The 9229-nt window shown below is 53.0% G+C and overlaps 2 protein-coding genes across 2 annotated transcripts; both read left to right on the top strand.

The window, feature by feature from the left end:
* Nucleotides 1-794: 794 nt before the first annotated feature.
* On the top strand, nucleotides 795-2123 carry DICSQDRAFT_133862 (cysteine proteinase). The gene is made up of 8 exons (XM_007362949.1): nucleotides 795-913; nucleotides 982-993; nucleotides 1046-1114; nucleotides 1172-1324; nucleotides 1380-1427; nucleotides 1479-1536; nucleotides 1597-1868; nucleotides 1924-2123. Exons 1-8 carry the CDS (start codon nucleotides 854-856, stop codon nucleotides 2017-2019), a joined length of 768 nt encoding a protein of 255 aa, XP_007363011.1. The 5' UTR covers nucleotides 795-853; the 3' UTR covers nucleotides 2020-2123.
* A 776-nt stretch (nucleotides 2124-2899) lies between these two features.
* On the top strand, nucleotides 2900-9051 carry DICSQDRAFT_100932 (metal resistance protein YCF1; the record flags this gene model as incomplete). The annotated part of the gene is made up of 29 exons (XM_007362948.1): nucleotides 2900-3133; nucleotides 3200-3747; nucleotides 3798-4041; nucleotides 4099-4296; nucleotides 4350-4540; nucleotides 4599-4698; nucleotides 4754-4787; nucleotides 4842-4960; nucleotides 5019-5282; nucleotides 5343-5437; nucleotides 5490-5569; nucleotides 5624-5697; nucleotides 5760-5821; nucleotides 5876-5934; nucleotides 5992-6169; nucleotides 6232-6784; nucleotides 6844-6902; nucleotides 6959-7013; nucleotides 7067-7144; nucleotides 7200-7246; nucleotides 7299-7481; nucleotides 7541-7703; nucleotides 7764-7979; nucleotides 8033-8086; nucleotides 8141-8231; nucleotides 8297-8415; nucleotides 8468-8618; nucleotides 8679-8769; nucleotides 8838-9051. The coding sequence occupies 29 exons, from the start codon at nucleotides 2900-2902 to the stop codon at nucleotides 8980-8982; spliced, it is 4485 nt and encodes a 1494-aa protein (XP_007363010.1). The 3' UTR covers nucleotides 8983-9051.
* Nucleotides 9052-9229: the final 178 nt, after the last annotated feature.

Genomic DNA, 9229 nt, shown 5'->3' with positions numbered 1-9229 from the left:
GGCAGCGCTCGGGATCCCTTCGCGTGAAACGGAGGTTTGTTTTCGGGACAGTCGTAACTTGTCCCTTTGCCGACGCGTGCCAAAGGACGCTGAAGGGTCGGCAATGGGAAAGTTGTACTTGCTCAGAGGTTCTACAGCCCTTTGACAAAGAACGATTTGAGGCGGTGCCCGTAGTGAGAGCATGATCATGTATATGCGACTGCACCTTTACTATGGTACCTCCTGTTTAGATCAGGGTACAGGATCCCCTGGGGGCCAATGGGCACTCAAATACAGACATGGAAGTACCGCACGCATATACATACTTCAAAACATTGTGGATTTACCTGGGTACGCGTGTGGTCAACCAACGGGGCCGTGATGCGCTGTCATGGAGTAGTCCCTGTGACCGTGATATGGCCTGTTTAGGCAGGTCGGGTGGTTTAGACGCCGTAGAGAAAAAAATCCGCGCGTTCACGGACTTATGCAAGGCGCTGTAAGTGAACTGCACCATAGATGCCATCGCGATGGCGCTGAGATACGACTGAGCTAAGCGGCTGTGACCCCACTGCCGTGACGAAGGGCTGGCGCTGGATCTCAAAATACGGGCGGCTACGAAAATACGCCAACTTTGAGCGGGGCTAGTCCAGGGTGCCGTCTGATAGGTGGCGATGCAACACAGGAGCCACGCAAAGGAAAAGCATGTCCGTTGACAGACGCCTGTGCTCGCGATGACGTCGTCCGAAAGATTCGGAAAGATGGTACATCGATCACGTTCAGAGAGAAGCCTGTACGCGCGTACAACGGTCTTCTCCTCACTGTCTATCTCCAATCAAACCCCTCTCTGACCCGCTGGAAAACCCGAGCAATAACCATGGCAGCATCGAAAGGCAGTTCGCCCAGTCGCTGGATTCCGCTCGAAAGCAATCCGGAGGTACGACCCTGAGTTGAGTAACATTGTCAGAGTGGCTGAAGAGTGAGGTCTTCCTTTCGCCACCCTAGGTCCTCACAAAGGTCTTCGCCATCGTTTTGCCAACTTTGAGGTGAAAAGCTTACACTTCAACAGTGGGCAGTGAGTGCGGGTCTGGTGGAGAGCCAAGCTCACTTTGAGGACATCTATGGGCTTGATTCAGAGGTGCGTCTACTAGATGGACGGAAAGTGCCTCTCTCAAGTCCATGTATTCATCCACAGCTCCTTGCATTGGTATCGCAGCCCGTTAAGGCTGTGATACTACTGTTCCCCCTCAATGACGCTTGTCAGCAGAGGAGGCGCCAGGAGGACGAGCGGATTGCGGGAGAAGGCCAGCCTGCTATTGACCCCACCATCTTCTGGATGAAGCAAACGGTATGTAAAGCCCTCATAAGTCCGTTTAGCTCTTCCCTCACATATTCTACAATAGATCTCCAATGCGTGTGGGACCATGGCTCTACTGCATGCGCTGATCAACGTGAGCGGCTTTCATTTGACCGGAGGGATCACGGTCTGAATCATCTCGTAGTCAGACGTGACCTTCGCGCCGGAGAGCCCCATCGAACAGTTCATTGACATTTGCAAGGGTGAGTCTGGCATGGGACATCCATAAACGTTCTAAGACAGCCTTTGCTACGGCCATGCAGACAAAACGCCTCTCGAGCGAGCGAAGATCCTGGAAACGACTCCGCTGTTCGCAAATATCCATGCATCTGCCGCTTCTGGGGGACAGTCTGCCATTCCTCCGAACCTTGACACGGATCTGCACTTCACCTGCTTCGTCCAAGCCCCAGATCCTTCCTCAAGGGAGAGCGGCACGCCGGTCACGCCTGCTACCACAGGCGAGATGAGGCTCATCGAACTCGACGGGGAGCGTGCAGGGCCAGTAGATCGCGGTGTCTCGAAGAATTTCTTAGCCGTGAGTACTTGAAACATGCTTTCCTATCAAATGTACTGAGCGCGTGATTGTGTAGGATGTCGCCAAGGTCGTGAAAGACCTCTACATCGCTCACACGGCGAATGTGAACTTCAGCTTGATCGCTCTCTCAGGAGGACCCAGTCTGGTTTGACGAGTGATGACGGTGACTTGCGTGTTGCTGAGATCGAACGTAAGTACGATGTATGAATTAGCTTCTTGGAAGCTTTGCGAATTCGCACGAGTGTCCCTGTATTCCAAATCCATAGGACCGATTGTACACTCTTCTCGAACCGTTTCGAACGGGTGCCCGTTGTTGCGTCGAGGTCTCTAGGCGCTTATCAGGGAGCCAACGGCATGCGTCCAAACACGGTCCCGTGAGTGGCGCGTCGCGCAATGTCCCCGATTACACTAGAAGCGGATGCGCATGCAAGCGTGATATATGCGGTGATCGTTAGCCGATACGAGTACTTGGAACGCAGAAAATAATATGTAGGTCAGCTCTCAAGTGACTCCCGGGTCGGCATCCGTGGCCAAAGTAGGTACCTGGACACTACAGTACAGTATACTGCTGTGGGGTAACATCATCTATGCATGTCTCTCTCATCCTGATGACAAGCGATAGTCATACATACACGGGGTATCCTCGGATACTCGAAAGTATGGTCAACGCCCACAGAATGAGTCTGGAACTTGAAGGAAGTATTGGGTAACCGGAGTGCTGCAATTTCCAAATCCGACATCCTCAGATGCTCGATGGAGAAGCGTGATGAGGTCCACAGAAGATGATGAGAATGCCTAGCAGTGTTGTGTCGGGATGCCTTGCGTCGTGAAAACGAAAATGGATGTCATGAAAATCGGGGGGCGCATGAGGTGAAGCCGACCGGAAGTTCGGACGGACGTCTCGCAACCTTGGCTTGCGAGAGATTAGTCAGGAGCCGCGCCGGCACGACAGAAGCTCAAGAACGCGGCAGTCGAGTACGCCATCGATGAGTCTCCGTGCGTGCTCGCTGTCGCCATCCCCTCTCACTCCAATGTCGTCTCCGTTCAGGACGACATTGATAGCATGTCGCGCTGACCCAGAAGGATGGGGCCCTGTATCTCAGATCCGCGCTTTCGACCTAACACCTTGTTTCGAGGAAGCCGTCATCTTCTCACCCTTCTCCGTCGTCTTCCTTGTCCTTGCTGTCCTTGCCTGTTGGAGACACCGACATTATGAAATCCGCGAGAGATGCAAGAAAAGCATCTGGGTGTTGCGCGCAAAGTTGGTGCGTACCTAACCTTGTTCATTGATTTACCGTTAATGCCGTTCTCATGGTCATGTTGTTTGGTAGTCGCTTCTTTCGCTCGCGTTCATCGCAAGCTGCGCCAACCTAATCCTTATCCTGGGCACTCGGAAACAAGTCGCATTCCTTCCATCATACGCGCTCGAGATTGCATCTCTATCTTGTGCATTAATCCTTTCCTGGCAGAACCACTATCGAGCTCGCACGTCCTCTTCTCTACTCCTGCTCTTCTGGCCAGTCTATGCAGCTGCGACCATAGTATGGGCGCGTACCTCTCTGACGATTTCTCCAAATGGTGCCCTACCTGTCGTGATCGGCAGAGGCGTTGTCGCCATCTTCGGACTGGTTGCATTTGCGTTGGAATGCCTGGGACCCGAATTCTCGCCTGAAGACAGTCCAGAACCTCTTGTCAAGGGACATGTTGAAAGCCCGCTTCTCACGGCGAACATCTTCAGCAAATGGTGCTTCAGCTGGATGAACAAGTTGATGAAGAAGGGTGCGACCGAGTACATCACTGAGAACGACCTTCCGGGTCTGGTGCCGAGCGACGAGGCAAGCGCGCTAGGAAGCAGACTTGTGAAGGCATTGGACAAACAGTGTGTATATACCCTTCCTTTCCTTCAGGGCGCTTCTGACACCGGTGCAGCTCTTCTCTTTGGGTAGCGCTCTTCGTGGCGTACGGTGGTCCATATGCCTTTGCACTTGGGCTCAAGTTAGTGCAAGACTGTCTCGCATATTTGCAGCCTCAACTGCTGCGCTGGCTTTTGTCGTATATTTCGATCTACCAGTCGTCTCGCTTCTCGGAGGATGGTCCGAGTCCCATTGAAGGGTTCACTATCGCCGTGGTCATGTTTTGCGCATCTATCACCCAGACGATCGTTCTGCACCAGGTACGCCCGCATATACGCAGCTTGGGTCGGAGTCGACTGACGTACGCTCTCCTCAAGTACTTTCAACGCTGTTTTGAGACTGGCATGAGAGTCCGCTCCGGACTGATCACGGCTATCTACCAGAAGGCCCTTGTCCTGTCCAATGACGGCCGGAGCAGCGCTTCCGGAGACATCGTCAATCTGATGTCCGTTGACGCGGCACGTCTGCAAGACCTCTGCACGTACGGTCTCATTGCGATCTCTGGGCCATTCCAGGTATGTGACTGGCATATTTCTACCCACCTTGACCGCGCTCAAGCAGAACACAGATCGTCTTGGCATTCGTGTCGCTGTACAATATCCTGGGCTGGCCGTCCTTTGTCGGAGTGGCCGTTATGATCGTCTCTATTCCGCTCAACACTCTGATCGCGCGCTTCTTGAAGAGGCTGCAAGAGGAGCAGATGAAGAACCGAGACAAGCGGACCCGGCTCATGTCTGAGTTACTGGCCAACATCCGCAGGTTCGTCGCATCCGAAGTATCAAGACTGAGATTCTCTTTGTTGAAGTCTCGCGCATAGTATCAAGCTGTATGCGTGGGAGAACGCCTTCATTCGTTGGATCTCGGAGGTCAGGAATAACCAAGAATTAAAAATGCTAAGAAAGATTGGCATCGTCAATGTAAGTCACAAGCATTTGCTTTGCCTAGATTTGCATTGACTGAGCCGCATCGTAGTCGTTGAACTCGTCACTCTGGACTGGTGTACCTTGTGAGTCTATGCAATACATCGCGTTTTTTTTGGTGATGATTGACGCGCTTCAAGTGCTTGTGGCGTTCAGTTCCTTCGCAGTCGCAGCGTACACTTCAGATGACCCTTTGACGTCGGACAAGATCTTCCCTGCCATCTCCCTTTACATGCTGTTGCAATTCCCGCTCGCCATGGTAGGTCACTTCCTCGACCTGGCCATCTTGCAGCGCCCACTGACATAGTAATTCACAGTTTAGCCAGGTGACGTCAAACATCATCGAGGCTATGGTTTCAGTTCAGCGGCTTTCGAAGTTCTTCGCCGCCGACGAGCTTCAGCCAGACGTCCGACGGGTCGTCGAGAAGGCTGACTTGGACCAGGGCGACGTCGTCGTGTCGGTCGTTAATGGTGAGTTCACTTGGGACAAAAACGCCGTGTCGCCCACTCTGGAGGACATCAACTTGACCGTACGTAAGGGAGAGTTGGCCGGCATTCTGGGACGCGTGGGTGCAGGCAAGGTAGGCTTCCATGTTGCCAAAGGATGTATGCATGGGACTGACGAAACGGCTGTTCTGTAGACGAGTTTGCTGTCAGCTATCATCGGTGAGATGCGACGTGTCGATGGAGAGGTCAATGTCTTTGGCACGGTATCATATGCTCCTCAAAATCCTTGGTATGTGCATTTCGATTCCTGCAAAGGGATACTCGTTGAGAAGCGCTGGCAGGATTATGAGTGCAACCATCAGAGACAATATCCTATTCTCGCACAAGTATGAAGAAGAATTCTACAACCTCGTATTAGACGGTGCGTCTTCATAACTTCATGTTCCAAGTCTCTTATTGAAGAGGCGACGTATAGCGTGTGCTCTGCGCCAGGACCTCGCCTTGATGCCGAGTGGCGATATGACGGAAGTCGGAGAGAAGGGTATCACGGTAAGGCGGCTGAATTTTTTTTTCGACGTCGACAATATTGAGCTGACTCTTATCGTCCGCAGTTGAGTGGTGGACAACGCGCTCGTGTCGCACTTGCGCGTGCAGTGTATGCCCGGGCTGATCTGTAGGTTGCCTCTTGCCCTTCTCAAGTCCCACAGATTGACTGATGGCCATACAGTGTCATGCTGGATGATGTCCTGGCTGCTCTCGATTCGCACGTTGCAAAGCACGTTTTCGGTGAGTCAGCTTCTTAGTCAGATGCATGCCAATAGTCTGAGCCAATTTTATACATAGACAATGTGATCGGACCCAACGGCCTTCTTGCCTCGAAGGCAAGGATTGTTGTTACTAACAGCATCCACTTCCTCAAGCACTTCAATCACATCTACTATGTACGGCGTGGTGTCATTTTGGAGAGTGGTACGTATGCCGAACTGGTCGCCAACCCCCAATGCGAATTGCACAAGCTTGTGTACGTGTCGAAGTCGTACTGTATAATGTGTTCTGCGAACACTGACTTTGGGCAAACAATAGGAAGGGGCACGGGAGCTTGACGGCACATCTAACGTCTGGCATGTCAACCCCGTTCATGACCGGATTCACCGCTACACCGGACTCTTCCGAAAACGATAGCAAAACCGCGGTCGAATCGTCCACCCACGAGCTTACCAAGGAAAAACTCGACAATCTGAACAAGACTCTTGTCCGCAGCAAGTCATTTGGGAAAGCCGTGATCGATGACAACCTTCCTACCCGTACCGTGTCGGATGGCCCGACAAAGGAGCATTCTGAACAGGGCCGAGTGAAGCGCGAAGTGTACCTCCGCTACATCGAGGCAGCTTCGAAGGCTGGGGTCATCTCGTTCGTCATGGCGCTTATTCTGCAGCAGATTGCGGGCCTCATGGGTAACAACATGCTTCGCCAGTGGGGGAACCATAATACCGAAGTGAGCGACAACGAAGGCGCCGGGTGGTACTTGTTGGGCTACGGCTTGTTCTCACTATCATCGACTCTGCTCGGAGCTCTTGCCTCGATCTTGATCTGGGTCCTTTGCGCGGTGAGGAGCGCACGGAGGTTGCATGACGCGGTAAGCGCCAGCTCCTTCCGGGATCGTCTAGGGTGTTAGCTAACGGGCACTATCGTAAGATGCTCAATGCGGTCATGCATTCGCCCTTGACGTTCTTTGAACTGACGCCCACTGGACGGTATGTTAGCTCATTATTATGTGCGAATGTGGAGGAGGGTTGATCACGCTTTGCAGAATCCTGAACCTTTTCTCTCGGGATACGTACGTAGTCGATATGATCCTCGCTCGGGTATGTCTGCTGGCAGCTGTGCTCGACGGTCGGGGGTCTTACAGACTTCGTAGGTCATCCAGAACACCGTGAGGACACTGGCCACCACTGCGATGATCATCATCGTGATCGGGTACAGTTTCCCACTTTTCGTGAGTGTCATCTTTGAGAACTATTGATGAGGTCGTGTCTCATGACTTCTACTAGTTGCTTGCAGTCCCCCCTCTGGCATGGTTCTACGTTCGGGTCATGATGTTAGTGATCACACGCAGAGCTTTACGGCACAGCTATTGATCTTGGTTTTAGCTACTACTTGGCTACCTCTCGCGAGCTCAAGCGTCTCGATGCTGTATCGCGCTCACCCATCTTTGCATGGTTCTCCGAGTCCTTAAATGGGCTGTCCACCATCCGCGCGTTCGGCCAGCAGAAGCTCTTCATTGAGAACAACGAGCGCCGTGTGGACAGGAACCAGATCTGCTACCTCCCAAGGTGAGTGCTTTCATAGTGCGCCAGACCAGTGACGATGGCGCTGAGCGGCCTTCACGTAGTATTTCGGTCAATCGCTGGCTTGCCGTCCGGCTCGAATTTGTCGGCGCGACGATTATCTTCGTCACCGCGATCTTGTCGATCGTAGCGCTCGTCACAACCGGAGTTGACGCTGGACTTGTTGGTTTCGTGCTGTCGTACGCGTTGAACACAACTGGTTCTCTGGTGAGAGGTTCCATCCTAGAGTCGCGCGAAGCTCATATGACTGAACGAGCATGTTCTTAGAACTGGCTTGTGCGATCGGCTAGCGAAGTTGAGCAGAACATCGTCAGCGTAGAGCGTATCTTGCACTACATTGAGTTGCCGCCTGAGGCTCCTTGGGAAGTCCCGGGCACAGTGCCGGAGGACTGGCCCGCCAGGGGTGAGATCGAGTTCAGGCAGTACTCCACGAGGTATCGCCCCGAGCTGGATCTCGTCCTCAAGGACCTCAATATCAAGATTGTAAGTAAAGTCAATAGCCTCAGTTCGTCCGTGGTCAATTGATATCCTCTTAGAAAGCCTGCGAGAAGATTGGTATTGTGGGACGGACGGGCTCGGGCAAATCATCAGTGAGTCTTCTTTTGTCTCCTCAACGATCATTCATATCTGAAACAATTTTGCAGACACTTCTCTCGCTTTTCCGTGTCATCGAGCCCGCTTCTGGGACTATTTACATCGATGGCGTGGACATTACCAAGATAGGTCTCCACGACCGTGAGTAGCCGGATCTTGACCGCTCGATGCGCTAGAACCATACGCTCATGTTCATCGTCATCCAGTTCGTTCGGCAATATCTATCGTACCCCAGAGCCCTGACCTTTTCGAGGGGACGATCCGCGACAACATCGACCCCTTGGGAGCGTCGAGCGATGCGGACATTTGGGTGGCGCTTGAGCAGGTGCGTTGCGAATTTTACTTGTGGCGTTCGCACAGTTGACCTTGGAACCCAGACGCACTTGAAGGCGTTCGTGGAGTCGCTCCAGGGCGGACTAGATGCTACGGTCAAGGAAGGTGGCTCGTCCTTGTCCTCAGGACAGCGGCAGTTGTTGTGCTTTGCGAGGGCACTGCTGCGCCAGTCAAAGATACTAGTGCTTGATGAAGGTATGCGATTGCGCTCCTTGCTATCCAAGGGGGTCTCGGGAGCTGATACCCCTTTTGTAGCTACCTCCGCTGTGGACTTGGACACCGACCAGGCGATCCAAGAAATCATCCGAGGGCCGCAGTTTGCCCACGTTACGATGCTCACTATCGCGTAAGTGTACTCTCCCGGACAACCCGGTCCATTTGCCTCATCAGCTCATTGCATTTTACGTTATGTAGGCATCGCGTGAACACCATCCTGGAATCCGACCGAGTACTGGTCCTCGATGCCGGGCGGGTAGTCGAATTCGATACGCCGAAAAGCCTGCTTGCAAATAAGCAGAGCGCCTTCTATTCTCTCGCCGCGGAGGCGGGTTTGGCGTGATAATAATTGCTTATGTCTTAGAGGCCTCATCACATTGAGGTTACTACCCCAAATCAATATACTAGACGGCGCATCTGTCAAAGTCAGATAAAGAGCATGCAGGGAAACGCATGAAGCTGGAGTGGAGCAATCAGCGGCTCGGCGTGCTGCGGAGAAGCAACGCCGTGTCCTGAAATCGGCGGGATGACATCATCGGGTACTATTGGCCCATTGCCGCCGGCGGTGCGACGAGAATTGATAACCATCA

This window comes from Dichomitus squalens (genome assembly GCF_000275845.1).
Source record: "Dichomitus squalens LYAD-421 SS1 unplaced genomic scaffold DICSQscaffold_5, whole genome shotgun sequence".
In the NCBI taxonomy this organism is placed as follows: domain Eukaryota; kingdom Fungi; phylum Basidiomycota; class Agaricomycetes; order Polyporales; family Polyporaceae; genus Dichomitus; species Dichomitus squalens.
Note: the sequence above shows the minus strand (reverse complement) of the source record. Positions and strands in the feature narration are given on the sequence as shown.